Source organism: Anguilla rostrata, chromosome 6 (genome assembly GCF_018555375.3).
Source record: "Anguilla rostrata isolate EN2019 chromosome 6, ASM1855537v3, whole genome shotgun sequence".
Taxonomy (NCBI): Eukaryota; Metazoa; Chordata; class Actinopteri; order Anguilliformes; family Anguillidae; genus Anguilla; species Anguilla rostrata.
The window spans coordinates 34,789,395-34,809,281 of NC_057938.1; the positions used below are offsets into that span (position 1 = coordinate 34,789,395).

Genomic DNA, 19,887 nt, shown 5'->3' on the forward strand with positions numbered 1-19,887 from the left:
CTCAGATTGTTGGATTACCCAATTTTTTCCAGGAAATTCTCTTCTCACACTCTTCATAGGGTGATGAAAACCATAATTCCCAAAAATATGCTTTTTACGATGTTATCGAGTTTATTTTTCTAAGCAGTCCTCCTTTATATTGAAAAAGGTTACATAATACACTTAATGGGCTTGGGATCCATCTGTCCAACTGTAATACCCTGAACTGCCACATGGTGGCACAATATGCAGCATGATGAACTCAAATAGATAAGATATTTTTCCCGTAGGCAGGTCAGACATATTTTTGGTATATGTGGGAACACCAGGACCAACAGTGAAACATTTTTAGGAAAAAGGAGGTATGATTCCTTCCAAATTATTGTTCATGGGCAAATCAGCAAAATTGTTGAACCTTTCCCATAATTAATAATCCACGCCAAACACAAAGCTCTGACTACATGTCAGCCTGCATTCCTGTGAAATTATTCATGGGTAAATATTCTGATAATATTCAGACTGGCATATACGATAGATCCTATTCCAGCACCGATGATTGTGCATTCAACTCCCTCTGGGGAATCTCCCAAGGTAAACAGATAACATGAACTGTGTTAAGGGTGGTGTACACTGAAAGCAAAAGGAAAACATTTGCAATTTAAACACCTCAAAAAAGGCTAAGTACAACAATCCTCCAAGCAAATAGTGGAACAGAATGACCTATTTACATCTCAATGTAATTAAAAAAAATTTTTTTAAAAAAGCTTTGGATTCTGTGTTCTCTGTCCGTTAACATGATAGGCCAGGTTCCCACCCTGCCCTACCCCAAAGGAAAGGGGAGGGCGTCCCCTAAGGTACCTTCATTGCATGGACCACCGCCTCCGGCTTCTGCACTGGAGGTAGGTACCCGGCTGTGGGGGAGGATTCACTGTTTGGGATGCGGGTGGAACCCTGTGGACAGAAGAGTTATTTTGAGTTTTAATTTTTAATTTATTTATTGTTTATTTATCCAGGTGAGTCCCTCTGCAATAAAAAAAAATCTATTAAGCGTTTACAGCATACAGCATAAAATACAATACAAGTACAGTACAATAAAAAAAGAACACTTGCCTCCGCCTACTTTAATGTTACTCTGAGGCTGATTCCAACACACCTCTGCTTGATGTAGTAACGCAGCACTAATGTAATATACTGTAACCTTCAAACACTAGCTTTCCTAAAACAGTGCTTTATGCTTCCCTCAGCACAGAGAAACAATGACAGTAACTCAAAAACAAAGTTAAGGACAGCAATACCTTTATAAATCTTTTTCAACCAAAGCTGAAAAAAATGTAATAAATTCAGTCGAGTGAGTCGCTTGCCAAAACTCTGTTTCATTTAGCCACTTCATTCCTTGGATATGTGCTGGTGTGCAAGATTCTATGGCAGCAAGCTTAGAGGAAACAAAGGATGCTGGGACATGGGGGGATGACTTTCAAGGCTAGCCCTCTAATTGGTCCAGAAAACCAGAGTCTGCATTTATCATTTCCTCCATGCCTTTGTGATTCTTGGCATTGCTGCTGAATGAGACAAATGCTCAGGGTAATTTCTGTCCCAGCAAAATTCATGACCAATTCAGCAATTCAAAACCATAATCCAACATAACCCCAGCTAATATTTAAATAAAAGAAGGATAAGAAGCTAGGCTATGGGATGTTCCCTACGCCTTCACCTTGTGGTAAATGGTAAGAGGGACGTAAAGGAGTTTTACAACATTGACCGATTTGCCAGAAGCAGATTAGTCTTGACCTTCCTCCTAATGGACAAGACAGGTAGACGCCAGCAGTCATGCCCCATAACACCTCGCTCTGAACTGAATTTTATTGCTGTTTACAAGGTCAAAAACACAGGCTTACAGACCATACAATCTTACAGAACCAGAGAGTAAAATGGAGGGAGTTTTTGCAAAGCTTTTCCTAAGGAGTGAAAAATATATTTTCTATTAATTATGGTTAAAATGCTGTGAAAGTGAACTTTCAATTTATAATTATTCTGCCGCCAACTACAAAGACGAATACTGTCCCAAAAACACATCGTTTTAAGACGTTATTTTACAACACACAAAGAATAAGATGTATGTCAGCTGAGATTGGGAGATTAACTTAAAAGTAGCACACTGCCCCCTGCCATCTGAGTAACACTATAGCTAGATTCAGTGGTGTTTCAAACCCAGCTCCACAGGAAAGCAATACAACAAAAAAAAACTAAGTGCAGATCTTGGCAGCACTTGTGATCCTCACAGTTCAGAGATCCCGTTTTCGTAATCGCAATAACAAGAACTCGAAGTCTTAAAGTATTAGGTCAACGTATTAAAGTGCATGAATGGGAGCAGAAATATCCAGGATTGCAGTTTTACAACGAGCATCCTCCAGCATCTTCAGATCCATATGAGTGCTCTTGTCTCTTGTCAAAATAATCCAAGGAGTTAATCCAAGATATAAATTGTTACTGCATCTAAACGGCAGGAAGAGCTGTCCATTTAAGCATTTAAGTGCATAGATAACATAAGCGCCATTCATTCCAGCAAAAAGCATTCAAGACAGCGTTATTTAATCCTACTTTATGGCTAGAGCCTTGGTTCAATCTAAACGATGCACGCTCTGTACTTTATGTGAAGGATTTATGCAAGGGTACATTTTTCTGGTTTCTCACACTGGCCTGAGAAATTCTAATGAAACAAAGGCCCTCTAGGTGGCTCAAGACACTGTTCCAGTGTGTTGATCTGCTCCACGGTCTGATATCGAAGACTGCCAGTGCTGACCGTGGCAGGCAACCCAACAGGGTGCAGCGTATTTTCCTACAGTGCCACCTAGTGGAGGGTTCCAGTCAGATGGATTGTCCCCTTGTTCTATTTCGTGCCAGTGACTCCTCTGCTCAATAGTTGGTGCCATTAGACAGGTAAGATGTTTGCTTATAAACCCTTCTATTCTACTTGTTCTCCATGATATCATAGAGCTGAGATTGAAGGTCAAAGGGAGGGAAACTGAAAATGTCTGACATTCTCAGGCAACCCCATGTAATGCAGTAGTAGATAATATTCATAATTCCTTGTTCATGGGCAACCTTAGAGCATGCCATGCACTGATCCACTAATCTTTGCATTTTGCATGCAAAGCTAGTCAATGGTGTCCATCCAGAACCAATCCAGCTCATCTAAACCAGTGGTTCTTTGCAGCTACTACAGCAAGCTGTGCAATAAGCTGGTGCGGTCAGACCTTCATGCAAATGTTTTTTCACTGCAAAATATTAAATATTTTCTGACTCAAGAAAATGTGCCACCATAATGAGGACAAAAGCCAAAAAGAGAGTGTATCCAGGTTGAACTGGGCAGTTTGAGAATAAAAACCAAAATAAGTAATTCCAACCTACAGGAACAACCTGCACACATTAAGATATATAAACAATAATTAATATCATGAACATCCTTAAACTGCTAAGTTACCCTAACATGAAAGGCTACCGTTTTGATGTTTTTACACATGTACATGTGGTATTCTGCTTTTCAGTGTCCTGAGTATTTTACTGTAGGTACAGGGCAAGTGGACAGCAATGTAGTATAATGGGTAAAGAGTGTAACCTAACGGTCACAGGCTCGACTCCTGGGTAGGACACTGCCATTGTACCCTTGAGCAAGGTGCTTAACCTGTATCGATTCAGTATATATCCAACTGTATAAATGGATGCTTTGTAAATGCTATTTAAAAGTTGTGTAAGTCACTCTGGATACGAGCGTCTGCAAAATGCCTGTAATGAAATGTAAGGTTATGGGACAAGATCTGATATGTGGAACATAACTCAAAGATGGGCAGATCCCTGTTCCCTGGCTTTTTCAGTTGGGTAAGGTTTAGTGCCCCACTCTTAAGACAAAAAGAAAAAAAAGAAAATCAAACATTTAAAATAGCTTCTTAATCACAGAAGCTCCTCTTTTCTCTCCACGTAACACCATGGGTATGTTACTGAAAAGCATGCGGCTTCCAAAATCCATTTCCTTAGCTCTGTCTCTGGCCTTCACAGTTCCTATTCAGTTATATTTTTAAGAGGGATTTCATCTTGCACAAGACAAACTGAAGATAATCAATACGAACAGCTCAGGAGAGAGACTGCACTGTCATGTCAGAGTCCCTGTCAAAAAGCATTAATATTTCACTAGAAAAAACCCGTAGCAGAGATTTCATCCTATCCCCAGTGATGAATGATTTCTGGCTCTGTTTCCTTTCTTCTTTACCATCCACCAGGGAACAATCAAAAGACAGAAACACTGTCACCATGGGGATGCCACAAAGAAACAAAAAACAGATGGAAAAAATAAAATCCTTACCACCCACATAAAAAAAATCCTACACAGCAATATAATGCAGTGAAGGGAACATCATTTTTCATTTGTGAATTAGGACATAATTGGATGACGCAGTGCAGTTCAATGCTTGTTCTACCACGAGCACTGTTAGCACAAATCTTAAATCAAGCTGCTTTGCCGTATTTGCAGACCGTGTATTTGCGATTAGCCTTCGCCAATATGTGGTTATGAGAGAATGAGCAGGTCGTTAGCCCGGTGGTTACACGGGGCGTGCCAAGAACCGCGAAAGTGGCGAGAGGCGTGTTCAGCTCCAGCGGAATGTTCCAGAGCCCTGGAAGTCTCAGCAAGAGATGAGCGGCTTCCGCGAGCTAATGTTTAACTCGGATGAAAGGAGCTGGGCCGGTTCGGCAAACACCGCCGCCCGGTCGAGGAGACGGGCAAACATGGCCGCCACCTCCCCCACACTAACCGCAGCCATGGGGGAGACACGCTCCCGGCACATGCTGTTCCCTGGCAGGCCTAATCTCCTGCACGCACATAGCTTTCATCTCAAATGCGTACAGTGAGACCTTCACACATTCTTAGGGACCCCATCAGTTTCGAGCACTGATCCTTAATATCTAAAAGCGCACAACTGATCAGTACTACTTGAGATGTCAGCACTCCTTCTCACAAATGCTTTATAAACAGAGGCCCAGGATTAGTGGTACATTAGATGCTGGATCAGTTATTGGGGACAGATAGTGGTCATGACGGAGATGTTGCACATAGGGGCCAGTGTAGCATGCTGGTTAGGGAACCGGCAGTGTTTTAGTACATAGATGGGGCCCCATTGCCTGGGATCAAATCCCGATCATGCCTGTGCTAACTGTGGCTGGTAGAGCCACAGGGTGACATATAATCAGCAGTAGCTCCCCCCCCCCCAGTGTTAGGGAGGGTTTAGTAAGCCAAGATCCACACTTTCTAGCAACACTCTGCTGATCACTCGAGAGCCTTTGGCCTGCCTGCTGAAGCTACATTTGAAGTGTCGTATTACGACTCGTGTCTGTGGGATCTTGACTTGAGGGTTGCAGTGTGAAAAGAAGCAGCTGGTGACATCATGTGCTTCACAGGACCGTGCTAGTCTACACTTTTGCGCATTGGCTGTGGAAGTTGCAGTATGAGCGTTGCAGTATGGGCGTGGCTGTTCAGTCTTTCCAAACTGGGAAGAAAATGTGGGGGAAGCATTAAAAAAATAAATGTACCCAAAATGTTCACAAAATTAAATTGTTAAACAAACAATTGTAATTATCATTATTTTGGTATGAATTCCAGAACGATACACAGCCCTCAAGGAACAGGGTTCCCCATCCTATTAATACTGGAGGCTGAGATTACAGCTGGCTGTGCATGAGCATAGTGAACCCAGGTGTACTGTAGGATGCTGGAGGTCTTCAGCAGCAGGTGCATGTGACCTAAGGCCTCCTGAGGGGGCTGATCTGAGAGCAGCTGGAGCTTCCAGTTTGCTTTGCTGCTCCAACACTGGAGGAGAGGTGTTTGCACTATGGGAAGGCTTGATCCTTTGGCAGCTACAAAGGCCACAATCAAATTTCTATATCTGTCCCTCTTTACCAACCAACCCCCCCCAGTCTCTTTGTCTCAATCTTGAGGGTCACATGTCAAACTGAGAGGGTATGCTGTGTTTGGAAGCTGCTGCTAATTGCTGTTAAATTAAAATTGGATCCAAAACTGCTCAGAGAAATAAAATATTTTTAGGCCTGATAATTCTTTTTTAAGCTTCAGAAGGTGAGAAAATTAAATTGGGCTTAGCATAACCTGTGTAATTAGATATTAAATGGGCATTGGGAAGACTGTGTGCATCCATGGTTTGGGGGTTGCACTTTTAACCAGAAGGTTGTCGGTTTGAGCCTTCAAGCTGTACAGATGAATGAAACTTACGCTTTGTAAGCAAACCTGGGTAAGGAGATGGGGGTTCTTGCAGAATAACAGTTTAGATTGATTTCCCGAAGAGGAGAGGGGAGGGGTGCAGGAACTGTGTGGTAGAAGGGAAGCTTTGGGTCTTAGGCCCTGCCGCTCCCTTTTGCGAGTACGTACATTGTTCAGGCCGTCCTGATGTGGAGACAGAAGGGCGGAGAGCTGCGATTCGGAATGGTAGAGGGTCATGCCTTTCCGCAGGGTCCTCAGGTCGCCAGAGCTGCTCTGTTGGGTAAAGAAGAATACAGAGGGGAGCGCATTAATCGACAGCATTAAACGTTGACTAGAGCCCCATACACAATAACAAGCCCTCTGGACCCTTGCTGCAAATTACACCTATCATACTGGGAAACTAAATGTGTCAAATTAATGAAGTAAGGCCTGCTGCTTTGCCATTGACCTTACCAATTGCCTTCCCAATTGGCCAATAAAATGTCAGGAGATCCATTAATGGCCTGCTGTTCTTGTGCAGGGCCCCAGAGAGTAGAGGGGTAAATGGAGCGATAGCCAATAAACTGCCCATAAAGAGCAGGGAGCATGAGATAGACCGACAGAGCAGATCCAGGATAACGACTGAGGAATGTTCTGGAGCCCTAGGGCCTGGGAGGGGCCTGTCTCACCGGGAGAGTGTGTGTGTGTGTGTGCGTGCGTGTACATGCACCTGCTTTGGTTCATCTTTAAGCCTCTCTGACCCTTGGTCCCTTCCACACACTGGCGAGCATTTCACATCTAGCATTTACTTGGACCCATGATATGCAGCCAAGCAGACTTTAAGGGGAAAGGGTAAAGCAATCAAACCTGCAGACTCCTTCTTTATTAAAAGGGAGGCTAACCGTCGTCCTGGGGGGTAAAGCCCAACCAAAGCCAGGAAATGAAAGCACAGCTTCTTTATGGCCTTTCAAACATCACATTTTCTCCAGCACAGCATGACACAGCACATATCGAAAGAGCGCTACGAAAATAAACCAAGCGGGAAAATAACCTGCCTGCCAAAGGGGGCCCTTGTCCCTTCAATGACCACCATCTCATTCTCCTTCACCCTGTCCATTAAACACTGCTCATCTACTCGTGTTCTGTTGCACTTGCAATATAGCCGTCCAGGCACATACAGACTAAGGGTTTCAACGTAAGATGGAACTGTGCTGTTGCACCCTTAAGCAAGGCCCTCAAATTGCTTCAAGAAATGGCTTTGCGCTTTAAGAGAGATGGTCATTGCAAAACATTGAGTTCACGCAACCATTTCGGCATTGATTTTCATATATGTTAGGGGTCATTGTCTTGTTGAAAGGACCATCTACGACCAAGGCTCAACCTCCTGGCAGAAGGAACCAGGTTTTCGGCTAAAATATTCTGAACAATAGTCCCTGGACCACTAACTGCAGAACAGCAAGAAAGTATCAATAACCCACCACATTTTACCGTGAGTATCAGGTGTTTTCCTTGTATGCAGTCATATTTTTTTGCCAAACATGGTGTGCGTGGCTAAAAAATTCAATTTTGGTCTCATTTGACCACAACACGATTCCAATTATGTTGTGGCCAATTCCAATGATGCTTGGAAAAGTTCAGACGCTTCAATTTATGGGCTGCTCTTAGCAAGAGAATCTTTTGTTAAACCCTTCCAAAGGGCTTGTTGACATGGAGGTGACATCTAACAGTCATGTTTGAAACGTGACAACTGTAAGACTTCACTAAACTGTACAGTTTAGTGGAGGGGCAATATCCATGTGTCCTCTTTCTGACAAATTTCTAACTGTTTTTGAGAAAAATTATTACTCAAGTAATACAAATAATTACACAAGTTTAAAAAAAAAAAAGAAGTACTGTTTGTTTTATATGATCATTTTTGTTTTTCATGAATGGTGCCAATAAATTAACTAAATGTAAACACTGTATGTTTCCACTTAGAATTACACTATAATTATTTACAGTGTGTCATCCATTAGCGAGTGAGACAATCTTCAATAAAGCATGACTCAGCACGTTCATGCAGGAAAATGTATTTGTGGCAAAGAAATACACTGGCTGATCTGTAGCAGGTGGATAACCAATTTAGAGAATTATAGACAAAAAGGAATCCTACCATTTTGTTAACAGAGGCTGATGTCATTTGCTTTAAGTGAATGAATGAAACAACATGGTTCTAACTGGACCAGGTATTGCATTCGTACTAAAAGCTTGCTGCAAAATACCACAGGAACTCTAACCTTGGAATGCACAATGCACAAAACTATGCTTTACTTATAGTGAGAGCACTGGCCACTTCTCTGTCCACTGCTTAGATGGCAGTTTGATATGTGGCCATTAAATTGGATCCAAAAAATGAGGTGGAATCAGTCAGTAATGAATGTCAGAGCCACATATCAAGTCTGATGACTGCTCCAGCCCAGGAACAGTATGCCTCTGAAAAGCTGCGTGTGTGTGTGTGTGTGTACGTGTGCAGTGCTGTGTGTGTGTGTGTGTGTGTAGCTCTGAGAGACTCCGAAGGCCGCTCCTGTCTCAGGAGACTCTGTTCCATAGACATGATTCATGATACAGAGACAGACAGGCAGCAGATGCACAGCGCTTTTTTATTTCTTTATTTATATTTTTCTTTATTTATTTCACTATCTTCCCCTCTGCTGAGTCCCCACTGGCTCTGTCCTGGGGCTGGGATGCATCTGCCTGAACTACAGAGCTGAAAATAAAAATCCTCTCTGAACAGCAGAAATGATAATTATATTTGGCACGGAGGATTCAGCTAAATAGAGATCCGCTGACAGCTCAAGCAGCGGCTGACACCCACCTCCTGCTCCGCTGCTACTGCAGTGTGTGCATCTACCCCGTGTGTGAAGACAGGCCATGTTCCTCTGGCTCTGATTTAAACGGGCTGTTCAGGACTGAAGTGGGCACGTGACCAGAGGGAGGTGGCAGTGGCAAGCAGAGAGATTTGTGTTTGGGTATAAAAACCAGATGCGGCCTGGCAGCGTGTCACTGGCGAAGCACGCTGCTGCTCTGGCCCCGCCCGATATGTGCACGCGTGGGAGCATCTGTGTGCATGCGTGCAAATGTGTAGACGCACATATACGTGTGCGTGTGTATGTGCGAGTACGTGTGAATGTGCGTGTGCTTTGTATGGATGTTTGGATGTCCGTGTGTTTTGCGCAAGCGTGTACGTACGCTTATCAGAACACGTGAGTGTGCGTGCGTTTGTGTGTACGAACATTTGTAAGTGTTCCTTTGTGTGTGTATGTGCATATGCATATCCTCCTGAGATCCAGCAGAAAAAAAGTTTGCTTTTTAATTTTGACATAATACAAGTGAATACATGTTGTAGTGAAAATATTTTCCAAAATATTATTTATTTGATTTTTATTGAATGTCCCCTTGTGGTGTAGGATTCAGCATATTGGTATATATGGTTCTTGTCCATACAGGGTACAAAAATGAATTGCCAGGTCTTAGCAGGATATGTGCGCGTGTGCGTGTGAGTGACTGCGTGTGTGTGTGAGAGAGGAGGAGTGTACCCTGATGGCAGATTGTTTTTATGGTTTTTTTCCCCTCTTAATCATCAGAGCAGACTTTAGCCATGAACACACCCGCTCAGTGTACACTGTATTGTACAGGGCTTTATTGTGCAATAGTGGGAGGTTTTCTTTACTTTCATTTGTCCATATTGTTCCATTGTAAGGATTACTGCTCAAGTGAGATTATATCACTTCACGAATAATGCTAGCACTGAAGTAGCATTACATAACTGCTGGGCAGTGAGTTTAAAATAGCTTTATTTTTAGGCCACAGCTTTGTCAAAAGGCAGACCATCACTATGCTGCTAGATATTTTTTAAAGCACCGAATTTAAGAATCTTTCAGATGCTACAATGATCCAAGTTGAAAAAGGTGTGAAAGGCTGATTTACAGACCCAGACACCAGTAAAGTCCTCACGTATAATACAGGAATATGCAGAGGGAAAGTAATAGTGACTCTCTTCTGTGTTCTACACAGTCTACAAGGCCAATAACTTGTATAAACCACAGAGAAATTTTTAAAAAAAAGAACAAAAGAAGTTTGCAAATATTCACGGAGAATGGCCATGGGCAACCTAGTGTCCACAAAAATACTAAATCAAACCATCAGCTTGCATCGGTACATGCCATGAAGTCCAGCCCCGCCTCCTGTTGTCAAGGTCACAGCCTAGGAGTTCACAAAGGGACTTGATACTCTGTTTTAAGGCTGTTTTACAACAGCTGTTTAACCCACAAAATAGGTCTTATTGTGCTCTTATCCAAAGACTCCGCAAGAATATTTAGTGCAGAACTTACTGCCCATTCTCCACAAAACAGGAAAAAAAAACATTTTATTTAACAATTTTTCTTTCAAACTCTTCTTCTTCATATAGTAGTCTTCATCATTCCATGATAAAAATAATATTACTGAATAATATTAAAAGTAAAGGCTGATTCACTGAGACCCAACTGAATGTATCTGGACACAAGTGGATAATGTTAGCAATCATTTGTCAGTGCTAGGTGCATTTTTCAGTACATCAGTGGGAGAAAAGGGACTCTTAAACTGACACAGTTGGTTTGATTCTCAAACCCAAGTCATTATGTTGCCATATATTTGGGATATTTTGCCAAACTGCATTCATTTCAAGGTTTTGTGAGACAGACTACGTCTGCAGAAAAAAATGCACTCAGCAGTAGCTGGATTTAGTCTGTTCCTCACAGAATACTAAGTAGGGGGTTTGTTGGCATAACTGGAACAATTCTGTATTTTAACAAGTTCCTCCAGTGGAAGAGGTTCAAGCAGCTCAAAACTGTCATATTCTCTGCATTTTGTTTACGCGTAAATTCCCGGCCATTCCACGTCAACAGCCTGTCTGCGGGAAGCGCTTTGGAAATCAAATATTTCCGCGGCGAACGGCACCCTTTCGGCAGTACAACTTAGCCCCCGAGATGATCCGCGGCATTCTGAAATATTAATCCAAGCCCTCAATGAATAATGAAGAGGTTTATGGAAATAAAAATGCCCTGCTCCCTGAAAGGTAAACAAGCTTTGGTTTTTTAAAACTGATATAAATTTTTCTGGGACTTTGCCGAGATGATCCGAGCAGGGGCCGCTGGCTGGGGAAGCTGTCGTCTGCCGGTAGACTAATGCTCAGATATTAATGTCCGCATCCAGGTACTTCTCCCCATCATTATTATAAAGGACACTTTTCACACCTGCGCAGTCTTTTATAGCAGCAGCACAAAACTTCAGTGTGTTAACTTCCCATGGCATAGACCATGCCTGACACGTTCTCCTTTGTGATTCTAATAAAAGAGAAAATGACTTCCTAAATTGAAATAACGTACAAGTCGGCTGATCCTACATCATTCTAGAACAGAATTAATTGCACTGCGCTTCTTTAATTACACATATCATGTGGGCTGAGCCAGGTCCTGCCTACACATTGACATAGAGAAATTGGAGGTAATTAACCTCTTTGCTCAGATGCCAAATCAGGCCAGTCCTCGGCTATTTAGGGAGTGTTCGGTTTAAGGCTTTATAACTCCAGATATGAGCATCACAGAGGCTTGGAAAATGGCTTAAATGAAGCAAGACACTTATACCATTTTAATGCTAGTTTATATTCATAATTTAGGCAGAAGAATTGCCACAAATCCAATTATTATGGCAAAAATGAAGTTGTTCTTTAGTTTGAAATGAAATACTGAGAGATGAGATCACATATATAAAACAAGTGAAACTATACACGTCCTGGACTATACACTCCTTGAAGTGTGCAAAATCTGAGGGTCATACACAGAACTTCTAAAGCTCTACGTAAATTACACAAAATGTGAACAGTGTACCCTAGTGTCCTTCCGTGTCTCCAAATCTATCCAAAATGTCTAAATTGTGCATTGCTATAAATCAACCATATATTTCACTACAAATCAACCGTTTTTACTCATGAAACTCATTTTCACATCATTTCCAAGTAAGAATTATTATCCTTTCATCAGTATAGGGGTCTAAGATATCTATGGGTCAAAAAACCTCTGCGAAAATGAATAAAATGCTTTTTGTCCATTATAAAACATATACATTTGCCCCTCATGATGGTTTTAGATGAAACATTGATATCACATTGAAAAATTACCTTGCGTTTCTGCAGAATTAAGTTGGATGAAGTAGCCATCTTTGATAGCCATGTGTCTACATGTGGCTTTTCAGTTTAAGAATACCTCAAAGTTACAATGGGAGAGCCTAACACACTGGTAGGGAAATGTTTATCTGCATATACAGAACTGTGCAAACGTCAGAGACCACCCTTTCGTTTATTCAATTTCCAGTCAAATCAGCCATTCAGTGCAATTTTTTTTTCAGACAATAATGCAGGAAACATATTAAACGGAAAGCCTCAACCACTACATGTCAATATGTCAACAATATGGACAATATGTCAAGTCCATCAATATTTGTCCACTCTTTCTTTTGTGCACCTTACTACGACTAAGTCTTCCATCCTTCCAATCAACAAACAAGTTACTTATATGTCCTCCCAACAAAAGTTGTTACAAGAACTGTCAATGACGTTATGTGTTAGAACCTTTTGTCTTTAAAAGTGACTAACATTCAAACAAACAACTACCAAACACACCTTAGCTGCCTTGCAGATGTATTTGCCATGTGCATCTAAAATGGTTAAAAGAGATATTTCTCATGAGATTAGATATAAGATAATTAAATTGCATAAGGAACGATAAGGTAGGTAAAGGTCATAGGAAAATAAGGGGAAAACAGGAGTTTCCAAAACTGGAGTCCAAAAGATTATAGCAAGATACAGATGAATTTGGAACTCCTTACAACTGTGAAAGAACTGGTAGAACACTTAAACTATCACCATCAAAAAACAGCACTTAAAGAGTTTATGTTTGAGAGATAGGAGAAAGAATAATGTTTTTAAAAATTCAGATCTGAACAAATCCACAGTTGTTTCTGTAAATTCTTCTATTGTGAGAAGACAACTCAATGCTAAGTAAATGATGTGTAGCTGTCAAAAAGCCACTACTGAGAAAAGAAAATAAACAAAATGGAAGGGGGGAGAGAGAGACAGAGAGAGAGAGAGAGAGAGAGAGAGAGAGAGAGAGAATGTAGTGTTACCTGTGATAGAAGCTTGTTCTTGTCATCCTCCAAAATCCTGACCTTTGTTTCCAGCTGACGGATGTAATTTGATGATGATTCTGAGGAAGACAAAAAAAAAAAGCAAGTTCATTACTTCAAAATTCACATGTCACTTATATAGTAATAACATATATCACATACCGGTTAGGGTTTTTACCCCGTTTCTACAACTGAGAAGGGTGTGAATACGCAGTCCAAAAATATTTTCTCAGCCACTCAATTTGTGGATGAAGCCCAAAAAACTAAACCCATAGAGTAACCCTGAGAATAATGCCAGCTCTAACTCAAAGCCATAATCAGGAATCGTCAGGGGTCAGAGTCCAAATTTTTAATTCTTGGGGGTGAGAGTCAGATCCCAGATGGTACAGGAACTCCATGCCTGGAACCAGGAATGGAATGAAAGGTACCTGGGACAAGGGGTGTAGGAACCAAGCAGGGACTAGTACTGTTGAAGCCCTTTGATCAGACAGGAACTAGCACTGGGGCTGTTGAAAACCATCTCTGCTGCTACTGCATTGTGCTAAATGTTTAACCAGAAATTCATGTTTAAATAACATCTTCTTTAAGTCTATGTTACATTACATTTTATTTGGCAGATGCCTTTATCCAAAGTGACACTACAGTACACTGAGTGCATACCGAAGGTCACAAACAAATACTAACACAGGACAGATAAAGTACAATTCTCATAATGTAGCAGCTATCCATAGCCGTGAACATGAAGCCTAATTCACACAGTAAAGCTTTGGCTAAGTCAGTCAGTTTTACACTAGAAGTGAGGCATAATTGCAAGAGATATGACATTAACAACAGAACTACAAGAACTGTAAGAACTACAACATTAACATATAAGAACAGCACTTGTATCTTGTATGTCGATATTATATTTCATGTCCAGCATTGGCATGTGGGTGTGATGTAGTGATCATGTTCTGCCTGATACTGAAACGCAGAGTGTCTCAGAATGGAGAAAATATGACAATTTCATACATGAAAGCTGCCTCCGATGTTTAATTATTCATTGCAATGTTCTCTTTGTTTATTGCACCCAAATCAGAGTAGAGCTCAATGGAATATCAAAAGGCAAGATACGTGTGAGATGTAAATATCCATTCCCGAACAATAAATAAAGAATTTTGACCCTTAAGCCCTGGAGAGAATCCTGGGGTGGCCGATTCCATCTCAGCGCATCTCGGTTGGCAATCCCAGCATGCCTTTCTGTGACGTTATCACAGGTTAATAGAAACCCGGCTCACAGCGCCCTCCCGACACCCAGAAATCCTTTGAACTGATGAGTGTGAGGAATGGGAATGAGGCCTATCCTATGCACACTTCCCTCGAGTTCCCCCTTCCCGCGACACCGCCAGAGACTGAAGGAAAACCTTCCCTCACTCCCTCTGTGAATGACGTTGTCAGAATCATGACATCAAACGGCCAGGCGCCATTTCCAGAGACACTTTCAACATCAGTTCTCTCACATGAAAAAAACCTTTGGAAGAATAGGTATGACAGATGGAGCCTTTCAAAGTGCAGAATCACACTCCTAAGATGTGGAAAAGAGAAATGCAGAGAAGGAGAGGAGGAGTGTAATTTCAGTCACCAGAGAGGAGGAGAGAAGGGCCAAACTAACACCTGCCACTTTCAGAAGGACCTCCGACAAGAAGTGATGCTGGTGTCAGGAAGGAGGAAAAGAGGTCGAGAAGAGAGAGAGAGGATGTAGATGGAAAGAAGAAGAGAAAGTAGGAGGGAAATAAGGAACAAGCGAATAACCGGGGGCAGATGCAGGAACAAACCCACTGTCAATGACATGTAAACAAAAATTCCCATAATAAAAGTGCCCACAGAAGAATGAGTCAGAGCATGGCACAGGCTCCACCAACTAATGTGTTTTCCACCAAATGAACAATGAGCAATCTAATAGATATTTCTAACAGGTCACCCCTACCTCTCAAATGGACCGACCTCACTGAGGTTAAAACAACTCAACGCACCACTGCAACAATGGGTCACTATTCCACAGTCAAAAAATACAATCCCTATGAACACTTCCACGACAGCAGATGAGCATGACTGTTCATTTCTTAATTTGTTCTTTAAAAATAATGATCACTACAAAAGAGCACTGCGGTCCCGGTAAGGAAAAATCCAGACTTTTCAGGAGGAAAGGCCTAGTGCTGTGAAGCTGGCCACCCATAATCCTCTTTTCCTTTCCTGTGGCTCTCTAATCCAACTACATCTGGTCACCTGACCCACAGAGAGTTCCCAATCCGATTAGGACACAGTCCCTCAGATCGAATACAGAACAACCCAGTCCGAAAACTCCCTACCTCAAACCAGAACCACAATCCAAAGCACAAGCACTGCTGTAAATCTGACCCACAACTTGACACAGCCATGGTTTCAGCCTGGTCCACAACCATATTCACAGCCCAGACTGCAACCATGAACAGATTCACAACTGAAAGTTCCTACTGTAAAGGGAGAGCATGAGGTTAATAGTAGAGAGGAGTTGTGTAACATGTAGGGAAGTAATATATTGCGAAATGAACATGAAATCAGACAGTGGATTAACTTAAAACTGTCGAAGTGCCTCTTCTGTATAGAGAGCTTACACACTCAATCCGACCAACAACCTATCCAACACATTTGCATTAAAAGCTACAAACACGCTCATGCATGCACACATGCACATGGTGGAGACAGGAACACACAAGAAGAACATGTGCGTGCACTCCTATTCAATACATACGTGCATGCACACACACACACACACACACACACACTCAGAGGTGTACCCCTGGAGATCATGAGACAGTCATGAGGAGACAGTCTGGTCCCATAAACACAGCCCACCTGTGGATATTCAACCAAGTAATAAGGATAAACGGCCGATCAGTTTAACACGTTAAACACTTTATCCCACAGAGAAGGCCAGACACAAAGCAGCTGGCTGGCCAGCACAGACCGCCAGCGCTGCCCATACACACAAACATCAATGCCCTAGGACACAGACACTTAAAGAACCACAGCAACAAAAAAAAAGACTTTGATGACCTACTTAACATTTAAATACTTTTATATTTTAGACACCAATAAAAATCCAGCATAATTCGTTGAAAATTGTCAGGTAACTGCAGGCATGTTTTCAAATGTTACCAGCACTGGAAAAGTATCACAAATATTGCTTTAATCCAGGTCTGCGACAAAGAACATCCAGTCCTTCACCCTCACCATGTCTGGACTGACTCTGTATTAGCACATTAGCCGCGGCGCGAAGCGAGCACGTATCTGTGCATCATTGCGTTCACTAATCACGCAGGCAGTGTGACGTAAGGGGGGGCGGGGGGGATGCAGGGTAAGCGTGACAGAGTCTGACCCTCACAGCCTGTTGCTTCCAATTGCATCACCGCCGGCGCGGTGACCCACTTCTCTCGCTGCTGCTTCTCTCCCAGCTTCAGCCAAGGGGCGGTGGGGGGAGGGGGGTGGTGGGTATATGGGCAGGATGTGTTAAACCCACTCCAGTGACAAAAGCAAAGGCCCATGGGAATGCATGGTTTTAAGGATAACAGAGGTTTCCTGTGCCCCCACATGAGAAATGCATTTGGGTACAAATCGAGTCGGTCACTCTTCTTGAACTGGCAAAAAAACACACAGATAAGTAATTATTAAATGTCTGTTGTCCATTTTGAGGGCCGAGGTTCTCTTATACATAACTAAAGCATAAATATTCTTATATACTGGGAGCTACAAAACTCTTGCATGCACACATATACACACACACACAACCACTCTTAAATCTCCCCTTCTGACTTCAGTTAAGTTGTGCGGGTGAAGAACCATATAAGTTACATTTGAAATACTTTTTTCTCTAACCATATTGTTCCATTTTATACAATGAAATTAAATACTTGGGCCACACCCTCAGAAAGCAACTGGGGGAAAAATGAAAAATTAATCACAAATTAAATCCAGACGAAGCACAAACGTAAAAAAGCAGATTGTCTGCCACAGATGAATTACAAGAGGACAAGGAAACCAATCCAGTCCATAAAGGACCCTTTTCTTGGCTTAGAGGAGCCAGATGGGGTGGGATTTCAAGTGTGTGCGAAAGGCAATTATTAGGCATTATCGCCATGGACACAATGCCGTGCCATATGTCGGGAGAGTGATGATATGTTTTCCCAGTGCTTGTTGTACATGTGACGAGAAGTGGATCTGGCTCCAAGGAGCCAGGCAAGGCTGTACTGTTGCAGCGCTGGCATCCCTAGCCAATGCAAAACAGCAGCAAACCAGATGGACTAATGAGACGGCTAAGTGCATCCCTCGCGGGAGGAAACTGGCGCACGGACGAAACGGGCCCTATTAGAAGGACTGATGTTCCTCTGAGTGACAGCAGGCTCTGAACATCCCCCATAAAGCAAGGAGTCTGCACGTCTGTGCGCCATGTATGCGTGCATTTACACAACATCTACAGTTACACTTAGCCTATACATGTGTGTACACGTCCACAATATACAAATGGAAGTCAATATGAGCCTCTCCGAAATTCAACCAGGATTTAGGCATTTTACGGGCTTATGTTTCCTGTTTTCCTCATACTTCCTTCAGGCAGTGTTTTTATATAAAAATGAATAAAATGGAATTTTATACATGGTATCATGTATAGTTGAACAGATGCAGGGGTCTAAAGATGTTCCAAAATGGCTGCCAGTTTGGGAGGTTAACACATGTATGTAAGGATATGAATGAAACAAAAATCTGAGTTCATTTATAGCAACTATACAGAAAGCGAAACACATACAATTAGTACAATTTTGTCCAAAATATGGGTGTTGTACATATGGAAATTATATCAACAGAATGAAAGGCATATGTGGGCATCAGGTCATCATCCTTATGGAATTCTTTCATGGTTAAAATCAATCAATTCTTAATACTGATTAAGGACCATATCTTGATTGAACGCACTCTTTGGACACAGGCAAGTGGGGACAACATTTCTCGACTATAAGCCATAGGAAACAGTCTTGCTCAATGAGATTCTATTCTATCCCCAACACAATTACATATTATAAAGCTTCATGTTTTTTTAGACAGGGCAGTAGTTTGCAACAGCGTGGCTTTTCTGTTGGAATACTGAACCAGAGCTACAAACTCTAAAGCCTATTAAATTCAAGTAGATATTATAATAATAGTATAAAACTCAATTTATTCCATGTGATTGAAAAAACAAATGATCGCATAGCTCATGAGAAAGGGTCCGAAGTGCCATTGATGAAACTGGGCATATGATGATTTCACATCCTGGTAACACTCAAACCCACCTAGCCACTGAGAGCTTCAGTGGCTTGCAGTTCACGCCAGGGCAAAAAGTAGGATTTAAACACATTCCTACACATCTGCAAAAGGCAGAGAGCATTCCATCGCTCGGTCATCAACTCCAGTGCACTGAATGTCCCCAAGACAACTTTGGACCTCCTGGGATTATGAAACTGCAGCTTTCTAGATATGAGAGTAGTCCTCGTGCTGTTTTGACAGACTGCTGACCCATGGCTTGCAGTGCAGTGTACATTTCCCCTGCGAGGCGAAGAGCATTCAGGCCCAGTGCTGTGGCCGTTTCTGCAGGGTCCTTCCTTTCTAGCAGAAGGTCAGTGTGACTAACATTCAAACCTGCCATCCACCATTAAAGCCACACTTCAAATATCACTTTTATGGGCATTTTTGCTTCTCTCAATCATGCCATTGACAGTGCATCTATCCCTCCCCACCTTCCATCTTTCTTCACTCAATACTTCTTTCCCTTTCTTTTTTTTTTTCTTTCTCTCCTGATTTTCCTCCCTCTCTATCATTCCCTGGCTAATTGAGCTTTGGATATTAAACAGGCTAGGTTCCGTACAGGTGTACAAATGAATGGGAGTTCTGGTACAACAACATCAGAAAACCAAGTCCATATAGCTGGTGTAGTGTCCCTTTTCAGATTTCAAAATTAAACAAACATAAAATAAATCAATACTGCAAATGCTGAGGAGATTAGTCACAGAGGATTGTAGGTTGGCTGGAACACTGCACGTCCCTCCTAATCAAAGGATTAAGGCCATGAGAATAAAACCAAAATTTGGTCTAAAGATCCACAATCGTGCCACGCACCACAATCCGCTACATATCCATCCTCCTGATGGTGAGTTCTATAGCAGTGGGTTGGGAATATCATGCAGCCCCACTTGGCATGGACTAGAGGAATTTATGTCTGCCTAAATCATCTAAACTCCCAGCAATTTGGCTTGCAGTTATAATCAGAATCCATATCAGGTAACATCTTCTTGGTTATGTATACAAGCAAGAATTAGAACCTGATCCTGCACCTGGAGCCCCAGCTCTCCTGATACTACCATGTGATGAGGTTTGGGTTAGGGATATAGTGATTTACAACCAGAGTGTTGCAGGCT

At 42.1% G+C, this 19,887-nt stretch overlaps 1 protein-coding gene across 2 annotated transcripts in view; it reads right to left on the reverse strand.

The window, feature by feature from the left end:
• The window catches only part of LOC135257003 (coiled-coil domain-containing protein 85C-A-like), a 46,188-nt gene that overhangs the window by 3,828 nt on the left and 22,473 nt on the right, over nucleotides 1–19,887 (reverse strand). Inside the window, exons 2-4 of one of the 2 annotated variants that reach the window (XM_064339330.1) lie at nucleotides 13,421–13,500; nucleotides 6,410–6,514; nucleotides 838–930 (exon numbers count right to left, since the gene is read on the reverse strand). In XM_064339330.1, coding sequence (XP_064195400.1) covers nucleotides 838–930; nucleotides 6,410–6,514; nucleotides 13,421–13,500 — 278 coding nt within the window. Of the gene's footprint in view, nucleotides 1–837; nucleotides 931–6,409; nucleotides 6,515–8,840; nucleotides 8,967–13,420; nucleotides 13,501–19,887 lie in introns of those variants that run through there. The other variant, XM_064339331.1, reaches the window with a different exon arrangement.